The sequence below is a fragment of the Nylanderia fulva genome, unplaced genomic scaffold, assembly GCF_048542155.1.
Source record: "Nylanderia fulva isolate GAGA-0341 unplaced genomic scaffold, ASM4854215v1 Scaffold22, whole genome shotgun sequence".
Taxonomy (NCBI): domain Eukaryota; kingdom Metazoa; phylum Arthropoda; class Insecta; order Hymenoptera; family Formicidae; genus Nylanderia; species Nylanderia fulva.
This window is the reverse complement of record NW_028190285.1, coordinates 1135961-1159378: the sequence shown is the minus strand read 5'-3', so window position 1 is coordinate 1159378 and position 23418 is coordinate 1135961. Positions and strand designations below refer to the sequence as shown.

Sequence of the window (23418 nt, the reverse complement as noted above, 5' to 3'; positions counted from 1 at the left end):
GGTAATCGTAAATATTATTTGATATGATTTCAATCTTACAGACCTCTGCTGAAGCTGGTAGATAGATTACTCTTGGTAGGCAAGTTGAGAAACGAGGACATAAGCAAGCTGCTCATCATGATAGATCCCGAAACCTGGGACCCGACTTTCGATAAAGGCAAGCCGATTAAAAAAGTAACGTTCAACTATTAGATGTTAATAGATGAAAAACATAATTTGATACAACAATTATTAAACTGTTGTAGAAGGGAAAGATGAACACAAGAAAGGCTTGTTACATATGAAAATGGCCGAGGGAGCGAAACTACAAATGTGCTATCTGCTTCATCATTTAAACGACATTCAACTGCGTCATCGCGTCGAGTCTATTATCTCCTTCGCCTTCGACTTTGTCGGAGAATTGCAAGCGGATCAGTTACGACGTTACATAGATATCAAGCAATCGGATTTACCATCAGCTGTCGCTGCCAAGAAGACTAGAGAATACAGATGTCCTCCGCGCGAACAAATGAATGCCATTTTGAGCTTTAAGAATTTAGACGTTGAAGAAGATCCGGATAATATCCCCTGTGGCGAGGATCTCATTGTAAAAATGAATGACTTCCATAGCGAGCTAATGTCCTACGTGTCTTTAACTGCTCTTCAAGAAGCAGACAATGCCGCGAACGAGCCAGCCGAGGAAGTTCAAAAACCTGGTGCTATGAAACGTCTCTTCAACTTTATCAACGCTGTCAAAGAGCTCGAGGAAGAACCTAAGCCTGAAGCTGAACCTGTGAAAAAGACACCCGAAGGTACTTTCCAATTTATTTTTCGTAATTTTAATAATGAGATATTATTGAAAATATACAATTAATAATCAATTATATGTTTTTTGCTGTTCACAGAGGTGTTTCGTAAGGTGTTGATATCGACCATCGTGAGTTGGGCCGAGGAATCACAAATTGAGACGCCGAAACTTGTGCGAGAAATGTTCAGCTTATTAGTCAGACAATACGATACAGTTGGCGAGTTGATCAGGGCTTTGGAAAAGACGTACATCGTCAACAATAAGACCAAGGACGATGTTGCGCTTATGTGGGTCGGTTTGAGCCAGATTCGCGCCTTGTTGCCGGTGCAGATGTCTCAAGAAGAGGAGGCTTTAGTACGAGAAAGACTGTGGAAGCTGGTGAATAATCACACATTCTTCCAGCATCCCGATCTCATCAGAGTGTTGAGAATTCACGAGAATGTAATGGCCATTATGATGAACACCCTGGGAAGACGCGCGCAAGTTCAATCCGACGCTCAAACTCAAGCTCAAGCAACTGAGGGAGAACCATCGAAAGAGAAGGACACCTCTCACGAGATGGTCGTGGCCTGCTGTAGATTTTTATGTTATTTCTGTCGTACATCTAGACAGAATCAGAAAGCTATGTTCGACCACTTTGATTTTTTGCTAGAGAATAGCAATATCTTGTTGGCAAGACCCTCCTTGCGAGGATCAACGCCTCTGGATGTGGCTTATTCGTCGCTGATGGAGAACACCGAGTTAGCTTTGGCTTTAAGAGAACATTATTTGGAGAAAATCGCTATTTATTTATCACGATGCGGCCTGCAGTCTAATTCGGAATTAGTGGAAAAAGGTTATCCCGATTTGGGTTGGGATCCTGTCGAGGGTGAACGTTACCTTGATTTCTTGAGATTCTGTGTATGGGTCAATGGTAAATTTTATCTCATTTTTATTTACTTAATTCTTTAAATAAATTATCTAAAAATAAGATAAATGTGTGTGCAGTATAAAAGTTATCTCATCGAAATTCTTTCTTTCTTTAACATATTAGATGAAAGTGTGGAGGAGAATGCAAACTTGGTAATTCGTCTACTAATCAGAAGACCAGAATGTTTAGGCCCTGCTCTTCGAGGCGAGGGTGAAGGTCTGTTAAGGGCTATCATAGATGCTAACAAGATGTCCGAACGCATTGCCGATAGGCGAAAAGTAAGATATCTAATTTTTTTATTTAATTATTTGCAAAACTAAGGATTATAATCAAACTATTTCGTAAGTAAGAAACCGTTTTGCTTTTGATTGCTGTAAAGTTTCTTCTATATATTTTTTATTCTGTGCGTCCCTAGAAATTTGTGAATATATTTTTAGAATTTATATATACATATGTATTCTTATTAAAAAATTTCCCCAAAATAATGTTTTAAATTCCGATCTGTTCTCATACATGTGTGTCGTAAAATACATATGATTTAATTAATTTTATTACATTATAATTGTTTTCTTACACAAAATCTCCCCTTACGATTAATTTGAGCTTAGTTCCTTAAAACTTGTAATTCATACAATTGCATTTAAAAAAAAAGACAAGTTCACTAAATGTGGCATAAAATGACTATGCACCACTATGTTAGTGATTTATTTGCGAATAATTTTTGATTTTCGATTAATACGATATCAACTTAGTATCTCGCACAGGTACACGATGAAGCCGAAGGGACAGCTATAATGATGCAATTCGAGCATCCTCTTCCGGAGTCAGATGACGACGAAGACTATATAGATACAGGCGCGGCGATTCTAAATTTTTATTGCACTCTCGTCGATCTATTAGGCCGTTGTGCTCCAGATTCTTCTGTCATAGAGCAAGGTAATGCGTTATAATTCAAAGAGTGGGACCTTCACATTTTCATTAATATAAAAATCACGATCTAATTATGTCCTAATTAAAATGATTAAAAACTGGGATTTATTCTCATTTCAGTTATTTAAAATGAACAATATAAATATTATATAAATAGAATATATAATAAGATAGAGAAAGAGAAATTAAAAAAATGTTAATTAGAATTAAAAAAGATTTCAAAATATGTTAATTTTCTTTAAATTTATGAATACATGAAATATATGATATAAGAGCAGATAATAAAATAATAATTTATATATTAAGAATATATCAGAATATGACAAAAATTTTATTTAGATTTATTGAAATTGTTAAATTTATGAGTAAATTCTTACTTCGCACATTCATTGCACGCATATTTTTCGCAACATAAAATCGTTAAAAATTCATTATTACATGCAAAGTGCAATGAATAACAGCCATTTATTTTTTTCTTAATGAGCAACAGAGGCCTCGACAAAGTCAGTTGGTAATATACGAACCAAAACTTTGCTTTGATATAATTAATATCGAAACCACGTCTCTTTATTTGAAATAACGCAATTATTTCAGGAAAGAACGAATCTCTACGAGCCCGGGCAATCTTGAGATCATTAGTACCCTTGGACGATCTTCAGGGTGTACTGTCTTTGCGGTTCACGTTATTGAATCCCGCTGCCGGTGAGGAACGACCAAAAAGCGATACACCGTCTGGTTTGATACCAGGACACAAACAAAGCATCGTATTATTTTTGGAGCGTGTTTACGGTATCGAAACGCAGGAATTATTCTACAAATTATTGGAAGAAGCGTTTTTGCCGGATCTTCGCGCCGCTACTATGCTCGACAGAGTGAGTTATCATTTTATCTATCTTGAATGTAATTTATTCATTATCCTCAAATCACTTATTTATTATTCTAAAATAATAAAAGTGAGAATAAGAATCTTTAATTGAAAAGTGAAATAGTCAAGAATCTATACTGACACGCATTACTGACTGATCTAATTTTTTTTCACAGAACGACGGATACGAATCTGACATGGCACTCGCTATGAATCGTTACATAGGAAACAGCATTTTACCATTGCTAATTAAGCATTCGAAATTTTACAACGAGGCAGACAACTACGCGAGTTTACTCGATGCTACGTTGCACACGGTCTATCGACTCAGTAAGAACCGAATGCTGACGAAGGGGCAGAGAGAAGCTGTTTCGGACTTCCTCGTCGCGTTAACCAGGTAAGTAAAAAACTTCTCCAATTTTAATTAACTAATTAATTAACTAACAATAAGACTTCTCGATTTTAATTAAGACTTTTGCTGCTTCTCATGAAAATTCCATATATTCATTATCTTTGTTTTAAAGATTAATTTTAATCTCCCTTGTAGCCAGATGCAACCGAGCATGTTGCTGAAATTATTGCGAAAACTGACCGTCGACGTGTCAAATTTGTCCGAGTACACTACCGTTGCTCTCAGAGTAAGTTGATTATTTGATTATTTATTGTTTAAATTACGTTCTGTCGTATAATTAAAAATTAATCGCAGTAAAATCTCGTTAATATATGCTAGTAATTTTATTCTTTTTTAGTTATTAACGCTGCATTACGACCGTTGCGCGAAATATTATGGCTCTACCGGCTCTGGAGGTCAAGGCACATACGGTGCATCGAGCGACGAAGAGAAACGCCTCACGATGGTTCTCTTCAGTAATATTTTTGATTCTTTAGCCAAGATGGATTACGACCCAGAACTTTTCGGAAAAGCTCTGCCATGCTTAACGGCTATCGGTTGCGCCTTGCCGCCAGATTATTCTTTGTCGAAAAATTATGACGACGAGTGGTACGGCAGCAAAACGGCCTCGGCCCAATCACCCGATGGACCTTACAATCCGCAACCGATAAATACATCTAGGTTATTGTTATTTTTTTATTATCAAAATTCTATATAATTATATTAAATTATAATATATTAAGATATACAAAAATATTCTTTCTCTAATTATAAATAATAAAAATAATAATTGAAAAATAACAGAGTAAAAAAATTTGGCAAGTCTATTATTTTGATATTATTTTTTTTTTTAGCGTGGCTCTCAATAACGATCTTAATCAAATAGTACAAAAATTCTCCGAACATTATCACGACGCTTGGGCCAGTCGTAAATTAGAAAATGGTTGGACTTACGGCGACCAATGGTCAGATGTGAATAAAACTCATCCAAGGTTAAAACCGTATAATATGTTGAGCGATTACGAGCGAGAACGATATAAGGAACCTGTTAGAGAGAGCTTGAAAGCTCTTCTGGCGATTGGTTGGAGCGTAGAACACGCGGAGGTCGACGTGCCGTCGACTAATCGCAGTTCTATGAGAAGGTCTTCCAAAAGTCAAGTAAGAAAAATTATTCACAAACGTCATCATATTTATGAAAAAGAAATATACGTTTTTCACACATTTAAAATATGTAGGGCGACTCGGCGAATCCGTTTAATTACAACCCTCATCCGGTGGACATGACTAATTTGACACTAAGCAGAGAAATGCAAAATATGGCCGAACGTTTGGCAGATAATGCTCACGATATTTGGGCGAAGAAGAAGAAAGAAGAACTTATTACTTGTGGTTAGCTGATATCTGATTACTTGCTGCTCTTCTTAATTTTCATTAAAATTAAAATTAAAATTGAATAATTTTCTCCGATTGATACATTTTATAATTGTAGGAGGCGGCATCCATCCTCAACTAGTACCTTACGACCTGTTGACTGATAAGGAGAAACGAAAAGATCGCGAGCGATCGCAAGAATTTCTCAAATATCTGCAATATCAAGGCTATAAGCTTCACAAACCTAATCGTGGCGGTGAAACCGAAGTGGCTGGAGCCGCTGCTGCGGTAGAATTAAGATTCGCTTACTCGCTCTTGGAGAAATTAATTGCTTATCTGGACAAAGCAACGATCAACATGAAGCTCCTGAAACCTTCTGACACATTTAGTCGACGAAATAGCTTCAAAACTTGCACAAGAGACATCAAATTTTTCAGTAAAGTAGTTCTACCACTGATAGAGAAATATTTCAACACGCATAGAAATTATTTCATCGCTGTGGCTACCGCCACGAATAATGTCGGCGCGGCGTCCTTGAAAGAGAAGGAAATGGTGGCCGCTCTCTTCTGCAAGCTAGCGAGTCTGCTGAGATCGAGACTCGCCGCTTTCGGTGCGGATGTGAGGATAACAGTTCGTTGTTTACAAGTGCTTGTGAAGAGCATAGATGCCAAGAGTCTCGTGAAAAATTGTCCGGAATTTATTAGAACGTCCATGTTGACTTTCTTCAACAATACCGCCGACGATTTGGGCCATACGATTCTGAATCTACAAGAAGGGAAGTACAGTCATCCCAGAGGCACTCATTTGAAAACTTCCACATCATTATCGTACGTTAATAGCGTCGTCTTGCCAGTGCTTACTTCAATGTTCGACCATCTTGCCGCGTGCGAGTATGGTAGTGATTTGTTACGTAAGTATTTAAAATGAATTAAATTGAATTAAATTTACATAATTAAAATAATTATATGTATATATATTTCACATATAGAACTATTTTAGTATAGAACTATTTTAATAATTATTTGACAATTATTAAATTACATAATTATTAAAATAATTTAATAAATAAATATATATATATGTATATAATTAGTTTAATAAATTTAGAATTAAGTTATGTATGTATATATATGATTTAATCATAATTTTATCTCTTTGTCCAATAGTCGACGAAATTCAAGTAGCATCGTACAAAATGCTGGCGTCTCTATATACTCTCGGAATAGATGCTAGTTTAACGCACGACCGAAAGTACCTAAAGACTGAGATCGAGCGACACAAACCGAGTCTGGGTTCTTGTTTGGGTGCCTTCTCAAGTTGTTTCCCGGTAGCTTTCTTAGAACCGCACTTGAATAAACACAATCAGTTCTCCCTCTTGAATCGAATCGCAGATCATTCTCTGGAAGCTCAAGATATTATGACAAAGATGGAATCAAGTATGCCGACCTTGGAGACGATTCTCAACGAGGTGGATCAATTCGTCGAATCTGAAAAGACTTACAACGACGCTCCTTATATCGTCGATGTGATTCTACCTTTGTTATGCTCCTACTTGCCCTTCTGGTGGGCTCAAGGGCCCGATAACGTGAATCCAACCGAAGGTACCTACGTCAGTATGGTCACTAGCGATCACATGAATCAACTGTTAAAGAACGTGCTGAAGCTAATCAAAAAGAATATCGGCAATGAAAACGCGCCGTGGATGACGCGTATCGCCGCTTATACACAACAAATTATCATCAATTCGTCTGAGGAATTGCTGAAGGACCCGTTCTTGCCTCTGGCCGAACGTGTCAGAAAGCGAACGGATACCATGTTTCATAAAGAAGAGTCTCTTCGCGGTTTCATCAAATCCTCGGCCGACGATACATCACAAGTCGAGGCGCAGATACAGGAAGATTGGCAACTATTGGTTCGCGATATTTATTCGTTCTATCCTCTGTTAATAAAGTATGTCGATCTTCAGAGGAATCATTGGTTGAGAAACAATATTCCTGAGGCCGAGGATCTATATAATCACGTAGCAGCTATATTTAACATCTGGTCCAAGTCGCAATACTTCTTGCGTGAAGAACAAAACTTTATATCTGCGAACGAGATTGATAACATGGTACTCATTATGCCTACTGCAACCAGAAGACCTGCTACAGTATCCGATGGTAGTGCGCCCTCCGGAGGAGGCAAGGTATAACTTAATTGTGTTCATTAATAAGCATTTATATCCTTGAGAAAAGATCAAGATTAAATCATTCTCTCTTCGACTTTCAGAAAAAGAAGAAACATCGCGACAAAAAAAGAGACAAGGACAAGGAAGTACAAGCATCCTTGATGGTTGCGTGTCTAAAACGATTGCTACCTGTTGGTTTGAATCTATTTGCTGGTCGCGAACAGGAGCTGGTACAGCATTGCAAAGATAGATTCTTAAAAAAGATGGAGGAGAACGAGATCGCGGAATTTGCTAAAATTCAACTGACGTTGCCGGATAAAATCGACCCCGCTGACGAGATGTCCTGGCAGCATTATTTGTATTCTAAATTGGGCCAGCAGAAAGACGCGACAGAGCCTGTCAAGGCTCAACAACTGGAAGATGTCGTCGTTCGAATCACCGATATGGCGAAAGTTTTGTACGGTTTACACATGGTTAGTTATAGAAATTTATCTACTTAACGTTGAAATAATTTTCAAAATTTTCTCGATATTTAAAATTACTCAGAATAATTTTCAAAATTCTTTTGAAGAATTTTGAGATTCTTTTAATTTGCTGAATCTTCATATTTTTTGTGATCACACTAGAAGATTAAAAATGCCATATTGTCATCTGAGGATCATTTGTCATTGTTCTTTTTAAGTGATTGAAATATTCATCATATTTATTCCATATTCTTATGTTCTCGAGTAGATAGATCATCCACAACAGCAGAGCAAGGGTCAATACCGATCTGTGGTGTCGATCCAACGTAAACGAGCGGTAATCGCTTGCTTCCGTCAACTTTCCCTACATTCCTTGCCCAGGTATCCTTCTTACCATTCGGTTACGTTTTTTGCTTCAAGTTGATTCAAATTAATTCAAGTTAATCTTTCAGTTGCACACAATGTCGTTATCAATTATTTTAACATCATTAGAATCATCTTAATTTTGAGTTACATCAAATGTCATCGATGCATTTTGCATTATTTTACGTAGAATTAATTAGCTTTTTTGCTATTTATTAATCAAAGAGAAATATTATTCGATAATAAGATTAATCAGTTTTGAGAGTTCAATTTAATACTAATCGCAATGATTAATAAACATAACTGTTAATAATTTAATGAGAATGCATTGCTATTTGTGCGTACGTTAACAGGCGACAAAGCCACCGCCATCGCGAGATGGATGGAAACGCGTGTTATGCGCTGCCAGAAAAAGAGCAGCGATTGCATGCTTACGTAGTGAGCCTCTGTATAAATTGAGAAGGTATGACTAATCCAAATTAATATCCACTATATGTACACAAAGCATTTTTTTATGTGTTAATATTAACACATGTGTTGTTAACTAATACATTGTTTCTTAGAATATATAACGTTGTAGGTATATGTATAATTTTATAATTGTTTTAAAAAATTTCTTTTTTCCTAGGCACCGTGCAATAAATATTTTTGCGCGAACGTATTATGAGATGTGGCTACAAGAAGAAAATGTAGGTCAAGAAGTAATGATCGAGGATCTTACGGTAATTATACTATTATTTTTGATTCATTAAAAATATTTAATATAAATTATGTACACGCACATAGTTTCATATTAAAATTTAAATGTGTGTATATATATTTTTTTCTCTTTTAGCAATCATTCGAAGATGCTGAATTGAGTAAAATGGATAAAGCTGAGGACGAAGGCAAGCCAGATCCATTGACACAATTAGTGACAACATTCTGTCGCGGTGCGATGACTGAACGATCAGGCGCGCTTCAAGAAGATCCGCTTTATATGAGTTACGCGCATATTATTTCCAAGTCTTGCGGAGAGGAAGAGGAAGAGGGTGAAGAGGAAGGCGGTGGCGAGGGTGGCGGTGAAGAAGAAGGGGGAGCTTCGATCCATGTAGGTATCTTTAATTACTCAATTTTCATTTGTAGACAGATGATAATTTGAGTGAGAAATAATCGAATCCTTTGATAATTTCCCGGAATCTATCGCATTAACAAATTCCCTATCTTTTTCTAACTTACTAGAAGCTGGCGCGTAAGCTACTTATGGTAAGAATAAGTAGTTAGTGCGAGAATTTATCCGCTTTAATGTATGCTCGCAATCCAAAGTGTCAATCATATATGTTCTCCGCATTTCGATATCCGAACCTATGTAATTGTACACTATCTTATTCATTGAAACGTCAAACGATGTAAAATATCATTCATAAGCAAAAGTAGGCTATTGCGATTGTTTTTCTAGTTTTTTAATTTTAACATTTATTGCTAACAATATTATTAAATTATATATTCTCTATTTTAACGTAACTCTCAAGAGGCCCATGCATAAACTAATGGTAAGATATTGATTTGAACGTCACAGATATATATATATATATATATATATATATATATATTAAGTATATCAAAATAATACACGTAAAATCAAAGTTGTATTTTAAATAGTAGCTAATTTAAAATTGTATAAAAATTACATTATAAATTACTATATGTTTTGTTTATAAATATATTATATATTTAAACATTATATATTTGTGAAGTCATTTATATAAAGTGATTTTACTTATTATCCTGTGTAACTATAGGAGCAAGAAATGGAAAAGCAGAAGCTCTTGTTCCATCAAGCTCGCCTAGCGAATCGCGGCGTCGCGGAGATGGTTCTCTTACACATATCAGCATGCAAGGGCATTCCCAGTGAGATGGTCATGAAAACTCTAGAACTTGGAATTTCGATTCTGCGTGGCGGTAATATCGAAATTCAGCGAGGGATGTTAAATCATCTCAAAGAGAAGAAGGACGTCGGTTTCTTCACGTCTATCGCGGGTCTCATGAACTCTTGCAGCGTATTAGATTTGGACGCTTTCGAGAGGAATACGAAGGCTGAAGGACTCGGAGTCGGTTCCGAGGGTGCAGCCGGCGAAAAAAATATGCACGACGCTGAATTCACTTGCGCCCTATTCCGCTTCATCCAACTCACTTGCGAAGGTCATAATCTCGGTAAGTGTATTATGTTATCGTTATTAAAAAGTCAATTTAATCGAGTGACATTTCATCATTCTATCGTATCTACAGATTGGCAGAATTATCTCAGAACACAGGCTGGTAATACGACGACAGTAAATGTTGTCATTTGCACTGTCGATTATCTGCTGCGACTGCAGGAATCGATCATGGATTTCTACTGGCATTACTCAAGCAAGGAGCTTATCGATCCTGCCGGCAAGGCAAACTTCTTCAAGGCTATTGGTGTAGCCAGTCAAGTTTTCAACACTCTTACAGAAGTTATTCAAGGTCCATGCGCGCAAAATCAACAAGCTTTGGCACACTCTAGATTGTGGGACGCGGTCGGAGGTTTTCTTTTCTTATTCTCGCACATGCAGGACAAGTTGTCGAAGCATTCGAGTCAAGTAGATCTTCTGAAGGAATTATTGAATTTACAAAAAGATATGATTACTATGATGCTTTCTATGCTTGAAGGTATGTATCTTTTTTTTAAATTTTATTTGAAGAGATAAATGTTTAAATTAACATTTAATGTAATTTAAAGGCAACGTGGTGAACGGGACAATCGGAAAACAGATGGTAGATACCTTGGTCGAATCGGCAAGTAACGTGGAACTGATCTTGAAATACTTCGACATGTTCTTAAAATTGAAAGATCTGACATCATCGTCCAGTTTCTTAGAAGTTGATCTTAACAATGACGGATGGGTCTATCCTAAGGATTTCAAGGAGAAAATGGAGCAGCAGAAGAGTTATACCAGGTATGTTTAAAAAATATCAGCATTTTCCTTTTGAATTATTTCGTCTAACAGCTGATGAATTTTAATTCAAAAATTTTTTAGCGAAGAGATCGAGTTTCTCCTGGCCTGTTGCGAGATGAATCACGACGGCAAGATCGATTACGTGGCTTTCATGGATCGTTTCCACGAACCGGCAAAAGAAATCGGTTTCAATCTTGCCGTATTGCTTACCAATCTGTCCGAGCATATGCCTAACGAACCGAGATTAGCCCGATTCCTCGAGACAGCTGGCTCCGTCTTGAATTATTTCGAGCCATTCTTAGGCAGAATCGAGATTCTTGGTGGCAACAAGAAAATCGAGCGTGTGTACTTCGAGATCAAAGAATCGAACATCGAGCAGTGGGAAAAACCACAGATCAAGGAGTCAAAGAGAATTTATTTCTATAATACAGTGGTCGAGGCCGGCGAAAAGGAGAAACTCGAGACCTTTATTAATTTCTGCGAGGACGCGATTTTCGAGATGCAGCACGCGAGTGCGTTGATGACCGTCGAGGAAAGCGGCGGCATCGGCAAAGCAAGGGAGTCCTCGTACACGTACATGACTGATGATGACGAAGAAAGAAATAAGGATCCGATCAGACGAGGTATACAAGCCTTCAAAGACGGCATCTATTACTTCTTCTATATGTTCTCGCCGACCAATATCAAAAACAAGATCGCCGAAATGCAACAGATGACGATTCCTGAGCTCTTTGTCGGCTTTTTCAAGATGATTTTCTACGCGTTCTATTATTCCGGTTTTGGCGTTGGCTGTGTAATCAAGTACTTTATGAGACTTTTATTATCGCTAATGAGAGGACCACAACTAGAGGAGCCTGTTGTCGTTAAAGAGGAAGAGGAGAAACCATCAAGACATTTACCTGCGTTGCCACCGACACCGGATGAATCAAATCTACAGGTAAGATTTTTTTCGATATAATCTAAAAATGCTACAAATATAATACAACTCTAAAAAATTACTTTAAAACATTTAAAAAATTTTTTATTAATAAAAAATTAATTAAAATTAATGTTAAATATTTGTGCAGGTGCAAGCCTTCGGAATGGATATAACGAAAGAGGAAGGTGGGCAAATAAAGATAGCACCGCATGAATCTAGCACTTCTACGCCGCAATCTAGTATCGAAGAGACGGGTGAGAGCACACCTGATGAGGGTGCGGGTGAAGAAGGAGCGACAGCTGAAGGGGGAGAAGGTGAAGCACCTGTCACTTTAGCTGACTTACTTGGGTTAGTATGCAACCAATGTAGCTACTAAGAAATAATACCTATATTTTAAACATCCGGGTTATTGAGCGTAATATAAAGCAAGTAAATATTAGCTATAAAAAATAACGAGCATATAGATGAATTATATGTAATAATAATTATTTAAATATGTAATAATTATTATTAATATATATATATATATATATATATATATATATTAATAAGCTTACAAATTATTATTTTATAATTCGACACTTTAATTTTCTTATGTCAGTATACATATACATACGTATATCGTACGATAAAAATCTACGCTTTAAAATAGATTAATGAAACGGAATGCAGAAGATATTTTGTTGTTATATCAATTTTTCGTCAAGTTAAAGCACCTCGAAATTCGATGTACCGTAGATATGAATGAATGCGAAACATGCGGTTACTACGTTACGATCAGCTGATCAGCTAAAACACTAGTAATGTCGTGTTTCATATAAAACTGACTCTCTCTCTCTCTCCATCTCTCTTTCGCAGCGAATTAAAATAAATTGTATTAAAAAATGTATACTTTCTCGTTTTAATGACAACAAAATCACATGAGAACTATTATCCTTTTTATTAAGAACTGTAATATTCGTTTTCATTTTGTAGCTGCAAATAGTATTTAAATTATGTATGAAATTAATTTTTAATGGCATTGCTTGTGTATGACTATTATTTTCTCTTTAATTAAATGCTTTATCACGATATTTATACAGCGGTGAACAGGCTCGAGCTCAAGCCGCCGCGGCAGCCGAAGCAGCGGTAGCTCAACAAGCAGCCATGGCAGCGGTTGAAGCTGAAGCGAAGCAAGAAACCATAGCCGAACCTTCTGCAGCATCGAGTATCGATTTATCCCAATATGGTCACCGCATAGTGTCTTTCCTAGCCCGAAATTTCTACAATTTAAAATATGTCGCGCTGGTTTTGGCCTTCTGCATTAACTTTATGCTACTCTTTTACAAGGTTTGTAAAACAACATAATCGTAATAGAAAGCTTTGTATTTTTTAGAAATGAGATTCTAAGATCAATACTAAAGATTTCATAAACTCATGTTATGTATCTTTATAGATCTAAGTAAGAGAGAACGTGTTTCATGTTTTTTTTCTGTATGTGTTGATTTTAATCTAGGTTACGTCTTTGGCTGACGATTCGGATGAGGAAGATAATGGTACAATAGCGGATATATTAGCGGAAATATCGGGTGACGGTCCATCGGGTTTAGCAGGGAGTGGTGTCGAAATGGGCAGCGGAAGTGGTGACGATGGTTCGGAAGAAGAAGACGATGAGGCTCAGGAATTCGTGGAAGTGGCTGAGGATTATTATTATATGGCTCACGTCATGAGACTATTGGCTGCTCTACATTCTATCGTTTCACTCGCTATGCTGGTTGCATATTATCATTTGAAGGTATATTTGAAAAAGATGAATAATTTAGATTAATTTATAATTATATTTAAATGATATATATTTATATATTAACATTTTAAATTTTATATAAATTATATATTTATGTATATATAATATTTTTCAATAATATAATATTTTTGAAAATATATGTTTTCATGATTTAGATCATGAAATATATTTGATTAACATTATAAAATATATATATCTTTTTCAGGTTCCATTGGCTATCTTCAAACGAGAGAAGGAAATTGCACGACGAGTAGAATTCGATGGATTGTATATAGCCGAGATGCCGGAAGAGGATGATATTAAGGCACATTGGGACAAAATGGTAATATCTGCAAAAACTTTCCCTGTGAATTATTGGGACAAGTTTGTGAAAAAGAAAGTCCGGCAAAAATATAGCGAGACATACGATTTCGATTTCATCAGCAATTTGCTCGGAATGGAAAAGACTTCTTTCGGCCAACAGGAAGATGAAGGCTCCGGCTTGATACATTTGTAAGTGAATGTCTTGATAATATTTTATATTTTTTGATAAGATTTTGTATGAGATGACAAAGACTGATGTTTTACAGTATTATAAATATCGATTGGAGATATCAAATTTGGAAGGCCGGTGTCACCATTACGGATAACGTAAGTACTTCTTAAATAAATTCGAGAGAGGAATTTTAATTAATTTATATAATTTTATAAATATATTTTTATATACAAAAATATCTATAAATTCAAATATTCGTATTATTTCATTTCTAGGCATTTTTATATAGCTTGTGGTACTTCATATTTTCGATCCTCGGAAACTACAATAATTTCTTTTTCGCCGCTCATCTGTTGGACGTTGCGGTCGGTTTCAAAACTCTGAGAACGATCTTGCAATCAGTAACGCATAACGGCAAACAATTGGTTTTGACAGTGATGCTGCTAACAATTATAGTATATATCTACACCGTGATAGCTTTCAATTTCTTCAGAAAATTCTATATACAAGAGGAAGATGATGAAACAGATAAAAAATGTCATCATATGTTAACGGTATGTGCTGTACAAAATAATCTTTATCTAAACTTCAACTCTGCGTAGGTTATTTTAATTTCAATTTTTTTTCAGTGCTTTGTTTTCCATTTATACAAAGGCGTAAGAGCTGGCGGTGGTATAGGCGACGAGATCGGTGAACCCGATGGTGACGATTATGAGGTTTATCGTATAATGTTCGACATCACGTTCTTTTTCTTCGTGATCGTCATTCTATTAGCTATCATTCAAGGTAAGGCGCACGATTAATTTTTCGATTCGCAATAAAAGGAGAGTCCGATGTAACGTCACATATCAATTCTCAGGTTTAATTATTGACGCATTTGGCGAGCTTCGAGACCAGCTCGAGAGTGTGAAGACCAATATGGAGAGTATGTGCTTCATATGTGGTTTAGGAAAAGAATATTTCGATGCGGTGCCGCATGGGTTCGATACTCATGTTCAGCAGGAGCATAATTTAGCGAATTACATGTAAATATTTCGTATTTTTAATTATATAATAAAGTGTCTTAAATCGTTATTTAATTGTTGATCTTCGATCAACAGGTTCTTCCTTATGCACTTGATTAACAAACCGGATACCGAGTATACCGGTCAAGAAACTTATGTGTGGAATATGTATCAACAAAGATGTTGGGACTTTTTCCCGGTGGGTGATTGCTTCCGTAAGCAGAACGAGACCGTAGAAGAAGAGGCCAAGAAAAAGTAAAATTAATCTCGACTTTAATTAAGAAGTGACCAATCGATCGATCAATCGATCTCACTTGTCGAAGAGGACTTTTCTCTCCTCGAACAGCGTCTTCGATCATTTTTAGCGTCAATTCTTGCTCATCGGACGGAAATGTAAAGTCGACGTCCGTTAAAATAAAAAATCAAATTTTTAAAATTCTACGTCTTACCTCATATCGACGAGAAGAGATTTTACCTCGTAAAAACTTGTGTCTCCGTTTTCCATTTGACAATTTATTGTTATTCCAACTAATTAGTAGATTGTGTCTCTCGCGTGTGAATCTAGTGCATTAATTATGTACTGCGTGTGTAATAAAAAAGATGTCTGGACACGGAGAATTTCGCGCCTGACGTCGAATCGCGCGCATATAAAATTAGAAATATTTTTCCAACTTTGTAAAGATAACTCGAACGCGCGATACCACAGATAATTTTCTCTTTTAGATAATCGATCAATCCAAGGTTGATAAAAGCTCTCGAACGACTTCCTTCGACCGACGGTACATTATTGTTGAATCGGCGGAACCGCCTGCACAAATTTACATATTCATAGCGCTACAATTGCCTTCTTTTCATACGTCTAGATCTACGATCTATACTTGTGCATAATTGGTGCGCTGTATCGAAACGATAACAAGTTTGAAATATATGATATAGTATAAGTAAGTTAAAGATATTCAAAGTTTATATAATGTGCAAATCTCTTCGATTGCTATATAAGGATGAAAACTTTTTGGACATTATTTATGACTGAGCTCACAGTATATATATATCTGAAAATGTCAATATATTGTAAATAAAAACGGCAAGACTATCTGGTAATAAATAACGACCTACTTCTTTACCTCGTTGTCCTAAAATCTTTCCTTAATTTTATAAATTGCATGTACTTTCATTACGTAAGTAATCTTATAAAAAAAAAAAAAAACTTTAAAATCTAAATATCGCAAATTAATTAATATCTCATATTTTCGTTTAATTTACATTGCCGTAAAAAAATGATTAAAGTTTGAAGTTGATTTAGAATTTTGAAATCATATTAAAAATGTTCATGTTTTCAAATATTGGAGAATAAATACTAGTCTTTTACGATCGATATGATCGATCTTCGAGGCCGGAATTAATTTTGTACGACGTCATATCGCGCGTCGATGTGGTGATATAGTAAAATCTCATATTTCCCATCGCGCATATTTTCGTTTAATTTACATTGCCGTAAAAAATGATTAAAGTTTGAAGTTGATTTAGAATTTTGAAATCATATTAAAAATATTTATTTCTGAGTCATATTAAAAATGTTCATGCTTTCAAATATTGGAGAATAAAAACTAGTCTTTTACGATCGATATGATCGATCTTCGAGGCCGGAATTAATTTTGTACGACGTCATATCGCGCGTCGATGTGGTGATATAGTAAAATCTCATATTTCCCATCGCGCACGATACGTACCTAAAGGAAACAAGAGTGAGAAAGAAAGAGTGAGAGAGAGAGTGAGAGAGTAAGAGAGAAGAGCAACAAGAGTAACGGCGTGTCCCTTCGCGTCGAGGAAGGAAGGAGGTCGCGCAAGCGCTTCGGTCCAGCAGCTCGCCGGCGAGGGACTCTTCAGGGTGAAAATGCACCATGGCATGGGTGTACCGGTGGGCGATCGTCACGGTGTTCAAAATCCGGCGATGCAGGCCAGAAATGGAGTGTGCGATAAAATAGAAAATTACATATCCGAGTTAGGCCGATGGTACGTGAGTAATCGCGGAACCTGAACGCTTGCAAGAGCTACTGCGTGTGTTTTCCGCCCTATACCATTTTGTAGAAACGGTGAGGTCGAGCAGGAGGGGGCGAACGACCCGGGCATAAAAGTGGCGGGTGTTTAGCTACGTTTCCTCGTGATTGATATAACGACGAAAAATTGTGGAGTAATTTCGCTTATTCGGTAATCTTAGTTTAAATCGCTGATATCTCGGGCATAACAATATAATGCGAGTGATAACGAATCGACATTGTACGACAATACGAAGTGTTGTATAGTAGTATCTATTAGTGTAGTTTTACGTGTGTAGAATTCGTAAACCCTCTTTTTGCGAAAATATATTTCAGTATTTTTTATTTAAATAGATTTATACAAATCTTTGATTTCTTTCGATTAATTTAGAAATTTGTAAATGTTCTTTAATATATAAATGAGATAATTTGTTTATTTTTGTATGACATATATGTGCTTCACCGGTCGACTCGAAAACGCGATTCGGTCTGATCAATCTAGGATATTACTACTTAAAGTAACGCGAGGAGATATTTGATAAAAAGTGAATAATTCCCTTCAAGAAAAATCAATTGCATATTGTTTTCCACGTAAAATATATACATTTCTTGTGTAGAGAATATAAAATTTTAAATAATTAATTCTTATATTTGTTAAATATAATAAAATTAATTTGCCTTATTGAAATTTGTTGTTAAAAATGTGGAATTATATAATTTATAATACATACATACATCAATATACACACAGATGTAAGTTCCAAATAAATAACAATTATTTTTGTTAATTCGTTATAAAAACAGGGCAGTATGGAGAGCAATAATAATGGGCCAGTTTCTCTCGTTGGTGCTGTGCTGCATGACGTTCGTAAATCATCATATAAACACCGCTCCGCTTTACAAGCTTTCGCTTCCAACAGGTAATCTATTTAAATAAGAATTTTGCACCTCTGCGTTAAAATTTTTACTCATTGAATGCTCAATCTTCGCTTAAAACTTTTCTCTCCATTTATTAATCAATTATCATCATTTTTGCGGGACAGGGCAAAATCTTCCACATTACGTGATGATGTGCTTAGTTTATACAACGTGGATGTCCTGCAGAGGTGTTGGGAATGGCCTAATTTCCGTCATAAGAGCCCGTGGCTGGAGATACTTGCTGTTAGCACTGATCGACGTTGAGGCATGCACGCTTATTACATCGTCACATCAATTTACTAGCCTCGCCAGCATACAGGTGTGTGCGTGAATATTTAAGAAGATATGTCAGAAACCTAGTAAAACGATACAGATTCGAATATGCTGATTAAATTTCTTATTTTTCAATGGAAATTTTATAACGGATTATTTAAGATTTAAATAATTTCATACTTATTTATCTGTACGTTCATAAATTTTTTATTGAACCTACCATTTTTATACTACGAACGATCTATGACAATTTTCCACTTTCGCGATTATTTTCCATTCGTGTTTAAAAGAAAGTCTCATTGAGACGTGACTTTTGTCATTTAATATACGATTTCCTACCATGCACAACTTTGTTCGTCTATAGTTTGTACTCGTGTTATCTAACAAGCGTAGTACTTGCGTCAGCTGTGAATGACGTATAGAACAGGTATTGTAACTGCACGGCTATATAGCGAAAAGGAGGACGATGGTCCTCTTCGATCTAACAATGCTCGTTGTCCGAGCCATTCATTCTTAATCAAACCTGCTGCAAACATAACGAACCGTCTAGTGCGTGCTTTAAATGTATTGGGCACTTTTATGCACAATATATAAATATTATTATGAAAATTATTAATATATAAACTACTAAAAAAAACAAACGATAAAATATATATTTTTAGCTTCTTGACTGCGTGGCGATACCGGTTGCCTTGGTACTCTCATTTCTAGTACTAGGCGTCAGATACCGAATGGTACACATCGTTGGTGTGTCCGTTTGTTTAATGGGCGTGGGATGTCTGGTTTGGGCTGGTATAGATGACAATAACGATCCTACGGCTACCGGTAATTACTAACCATGAAATGCAAATAGATGTAGCTGTTGCACGAGAAGAGGGCAACAGAAAATTATTATTACACACTTTATCGCTATTGCCAATGTCTGTCTTTTGTGACGTGTCGCAGCTTTCATACTTATATTTTTTTCCTGCATAATTATACTTTTATAGTAAATTAAAATTGTTATTATAATTAGTATTATTTTTCTCACCAGGAAAAAATCAACTCGTCGGCGATATGCTTTGTCTCGGCGGCGCGGTATTGTTTTCGGTGACGACGGTTTTGCAAGAGCTGGCAGTAAAAACAGTCGATATTATTGAATATCTGGGCATGATCGGTTTCTTTGGCACAATATTGAGCTGCATGCAAACGTGAGTACCTCACAATTAAAACTGAGACTAATGAATGCCTCGAATGAGAGTTATTTTTTCCACGATCGTTTCAATATAGCGCCGTACTCGAGAGATTTCAAATAGAGGCATTCCACTGGGACAACGCACCCGTAATAATGATCCTGATTGTCTATTGCATCGCGCAATTTATGTTCTTCTCCCTGGTGCCGGTAATATTGTTTGAATCCGGTGCTACCGCCTTGCAGCTGGCACTACTCACCTCGGACTCCTTTAATATATTAGTTGGAATGCTTAATCATCATTACAAGGTAGGCCATCGATCTGCATTGCGAGTATCATCATTCGATGCGATCCGTCACATGCTCTCATCTTCAGTCAATACTTATTTATAGATGCATAACAAATGAAATCTCTAATGTACATAATTCAGAATTAACTTTTCGGTACATGTATATATAGGTAAATATTGACATTTTTCTCATCGACTGTTCTAGTTCCACGCACTGTACTTTGTTTCGTATACACTCACGATGACTGGCATATACATATACGCAATAAAGAGAACACCGATATCATCGAATTCACGAAGGCAGCACATCGAGCCGCCTATCCCAGATTACAGGTAAAGTTTGCGAATATAAATTAATTATCGGTATCTCCGAAATAAATAATGGATTAAAATAATGGATAGCATCAGGCTTGAAATATGTATATTCTAAAAATTCCAAATAATTGAAGACACATGTCCCACCCCGACGTCGGCGAGGTAGAGATGGCTACGAGTTCCGGAATGTCCGGAGTGAGCGGCACCCTCGATATCAGGGCATCTACCCTTGGTAGCGAAAGGGAGACAATGGACGCAACGAGCCTACCCCTAAGCGTTAGCTCCGACACGGCCTTCACCTCCTTCTACGGCAGTCAGGCGAACTTGAAGGTAGCATCAAGATCAATGCCACGTGTATCCTCCAATTCGTATTTCGATACGAAAAACTCGTCTTGATATATGTCGGGGAATTTGACACGAGTTCAAGGTTCAGGTGATCTCACGGATATCCGAGGCAGATGGAATCCGCGTAATTAAACGAAATTCGTTCGAAATCCATTTATTTTTTCGATTACAAAATAATATGATTCTGCATTATTTGTCGTATAACTTTATATTTAAAAAAATGTTTAGATACTTCTTACTTTTCAAAAAACAGCTTTGAAATAAAATAGATGTCATTTGATGATTATATTTGATGGTACACTCGCGATATGGCATATTATAATGTGCAACGATCTATAAACTATAAAATAAATTTTTAACTCGCGCGGTAATTTATTTGCCTCTGATAGCGTGATTTCTTTATTTGAACTTGAAAAGATGTAAATGAAATCTGTGACAGTTTCAGGCTGCGAACGGGAAGAGTGATTCTGCCTGTAATTAATAAGCGGAAGAAAACGACTGCCTAGAATAGAATATCGCGCGATTCCCTCATTCAAAAAATGCAACATTTCTCAAAAAGGGGCCCTTAAAAAACGAACGAAAAATGTTTATATATATTGACACAATGACGAACGATAGTACATATACAGTCCAAAAATTCTCTTTTTTGATAGCCGTATAAAATTATTATTACATAATCTTAATTATATTTAACAGACAAGGCAATAGTTAGATTGACTTTAAGTAGCATTAAAATTCAATATTTAATATATGATATTTCAATATTTGGTATAAAATTAATAAATGTATATATTGTTTTTTATATAATTAGATATTATTTGAATAAGTGTAATTTAGAGTTTTTGTTATTTAGAGTTATTAATACGTAAATTGTTATATTATTTAATATTTGTAATATTTTTAATCATTACATTTTTCTAGCTATATCACATACATTCTCAATAATAATATTATAGTTAAATTTTGATAACATAACATAAATTTGATAACATAATATACCAATAGAATTCCCATAAAAATAAGAGAAATGTAATTTTTACTTTTTAATTCATATTTAAAAATAATGATTTTGTATGGATTATGTTTTTGTATATTTAATTTAAACATCAGATCAAATTAAAGAAAAAATGGCCATAGAATCAAAAATGTATCCAATTAGATGATATTAATATTATCCTTCTAATCAAAAACATTCTTGGTATTGTTTATATAGATGTGAGGTAGTATAAAAACAAAACGTGCCAAATGTCAAAATCTATTAGCACTCAAATTGTAGATCTAGAATCTAGAACAATGTGAATGCAAACGTATATATACTCGTTTTACGTACATTATGTACTCATTTTCACTTGAATTTTTTATATTAACACGAAGTATCTTCGTGGACATTTGTTATAACTATTACAATCGATATATTATAGTATATATATAGATATATTTATAAGTTATATAATAACACAGGTTAATCGAGAAAGAAAATTTTAGATAATCGATAATCTAATGCGACGAACTCGGTAATTAATGTAAACGTAATTAATATGATGTAAAACGACTTCGTAACTATGTAACACTGTTCTATTCTTCTATTACAATAGTACGATTTGCAACTATAATGAACTTCATCACCAATGCAAACAACAATTAAAACACTATACTCATTTATATTCTCAATCATAATACTATAATATAATTAACAATGAAATCTACTAATGCAAAAACTAATAGTCTCGTCAATAATCTACTTTTTTGTTGAGATCAATAATCGTAATGAAATCCCGAGGGATTTACACAGGGTGAGCAGAAAATCTAAATTCGACACAATTCTAATCTGATATTGTTACACGTTACTCAAATATATTATCACAATTATTCAAGAAATCAATTAATCTTATAATAAGTAGCTAATATATAATACAAGTTAAGAATACCGAAAAATAAGGTGCTAATTTAAAGTAAAAATTTCCTATATTATATATAGTTGATTATCCTCTTTAACTATATAAAATGTGTTCATAATATTTTATTCACAGATTTTATGATAAATGAAAAATTAATTAATGATATTAATTATACACACACGTATGTACACAATACTCTTTTATGCACTAAAAAGTCTCGTTTCGACAACTATATATATATTATCTCATATATATATGGGTATATGTGAGATAACAAATATTTTCGTTTTGACATTATTCATAGAAATTATATAAAATGAAAACAATTGATATATGGTATATGACTATTATATGTGCATTGTTTAATTAATTATTAGATTATTATTAATATTTGTATATATGTATATATTTTATTTGTTGTGATGTTATTTATTATTTATCTAAAAAAATTATGCATTTGTATACTTAAAAATGATTTGTATATATTTTTATTTTTTGAAAATATATTTTAATTAAGACGTAGTATGATACGTGGTATTTTCTAATGTATCTTTTCAAGATAAAAATAGAATCAAGATTATAGAGTAATAGAGTTTCCTAACTATTGTTATTTCCATAGAAAAATTTTAAATTAACATTTTCATTGTCATTATTTTTATAACTTTAAATTTTAATAGATTGCAAATAATGCTCAAAAAATTCACAACAATGCTTATATTATTTATTGTTATGTTATTTCGAGTTGTAATCGTCTTTCTTTAATAATAAAATATTGTTTTACAT

General features: G+C 35.0%; 2 protein-coding genes across 22 annotated transcripts in view; both read left to right on the top strand.

Moving 5' to 3' along the window:
• Positions 1-16512, top strand: part of RyR (Ryanodine receptor) — a 39430-nt gene extending 22918 nt beyond the window's left edge. For 6 of the 20 annotated variants that reach the window (XM_085482784.1, XM_085482785.1, XM_085482789.1 and 3 more), the window contains 33 exons: positions 42-157; positions 246-791; positions 885-1700; positions 1821-1975; positions 2450-2633; positions 3118-3138; positions 3222-3499; positions 3669-3889; positions 4040-4130; positions 4242-4564; positions 4738-5041; positions 5119-5272; positions 5373-6164; positions 6421-7439; positions 7523-7894; positions 8154-8266; positions 8877-8970; positions 9084-9338; positions 9470-9493; positions 9760-9780; positions 10030-10441; positions 10517-10921; positions 10992-11208; positions 11290-12145; positions 12276-12475; positions 13210-13456; positions 13623-13901; positions 14116-14402; positions 14480-14540; positions 14661-14939; positions 15015-15171; positions 15245-15410; positions 15486-16512. In XM_085482784.1, coding sequence (XP_085338910.1) covers positions 42-157; positions 246-791; positions 885-1700; positions 1821-1975; positions 2450-2633; positions 3118-3138; positions 3222-3499; positions 3669-3889; positions 4040-4130; positions 4242-4564; positions 4738-5041; positions 5119-5272; positions 5373-6164; positions 6421-7439; positions 7523-7894; positions 8154-8266; positions 8877-8970; positions 9084-9338; positions 9470-9493; positions 9760-9780; positions 10030-10441; positions 10517-10921; positions 10992-11208; positions 11290-12145; positions 12276-12475; positions 13210-13456; positions 13623-13901; positions 14116-14402; positions 14480-14540; positions 14661-14939; positions 15015-15171; positions 15245-15410; positions 15486-15648 — 9628 coding nt within the window. In that variant the 3' untranslated portion in view covers positions 15649-16512. Of the gene's footprint in view, positions 1-41; positions 158-245; positions 792-884; positions 1701-1820; positions 1976-2449; positions 2634-3117; positions 3139-3221; positions 3500-3668; positions 3890-4039; positions 4131-4241; positions 4565-4737; positions 5042-5118; positions 5273-5372; positions 6165-6420; positions 7440-7522; positions 7895-8153; positions 8267-8601; positions 8712-8876; positions 8971-9083; positions 9339-9469; positions 9494-9759; positions 9781-10029; positions 10442-10516; positions 10922-10991; positions 11209-11289; positions 12146-12275; positions 12476-13209; positions 13457-13622; positions 13902-14115; positions 14403-14479; positions 14541-14660; positions 14940-15014; positions 15172-15244; positions 15411-15485 lie in introns of all 20 variants that reach the window. The other 14 variants (XM_085482794.1, XM_085482797.1, XM_085482798.1 and 11 more) reach the window with 7 other exon arrangements.
• Positions 16513-17232: 720 nt separating this feature from the next.
• LOC114932719 (queuine/queuosine transporter SLC35F2) lies at positions 17233-22973 on the top strand. 2 transcript variants are annotated; one of them, XM_029305050.2, is made up of 9 exons: positions 17233-17402; positions 18230-18345; positions 18469-18662; positions 19279-19441; positions 19650-19806; positions 19886-20096; positions 20283-20410; positions 20527-20722; positions 21177-22973. In XM_029305050.2, the coding sequence occupies exons 1-9, from the start codon at positions 17284-17286 to the stop codon at positions 21216-21218; spliced, it is 1326 nt and encodes a 441-aa protein (XP_029160883.1). In that variant the 5' UTR covers positions 17233-17283; the 3' UTR covers positions 21219-22973. The 2 variants fall into 2 exon arrangements, with proteins under 2 accessions (XP_029160883.1, XP_029160882.1); XM_029305049.2 differs by having other exon boundaries at positions 20527-22973.
• The last annotated feature ends 445 nt before the right edge of the window (positions 22974-23418 follow it).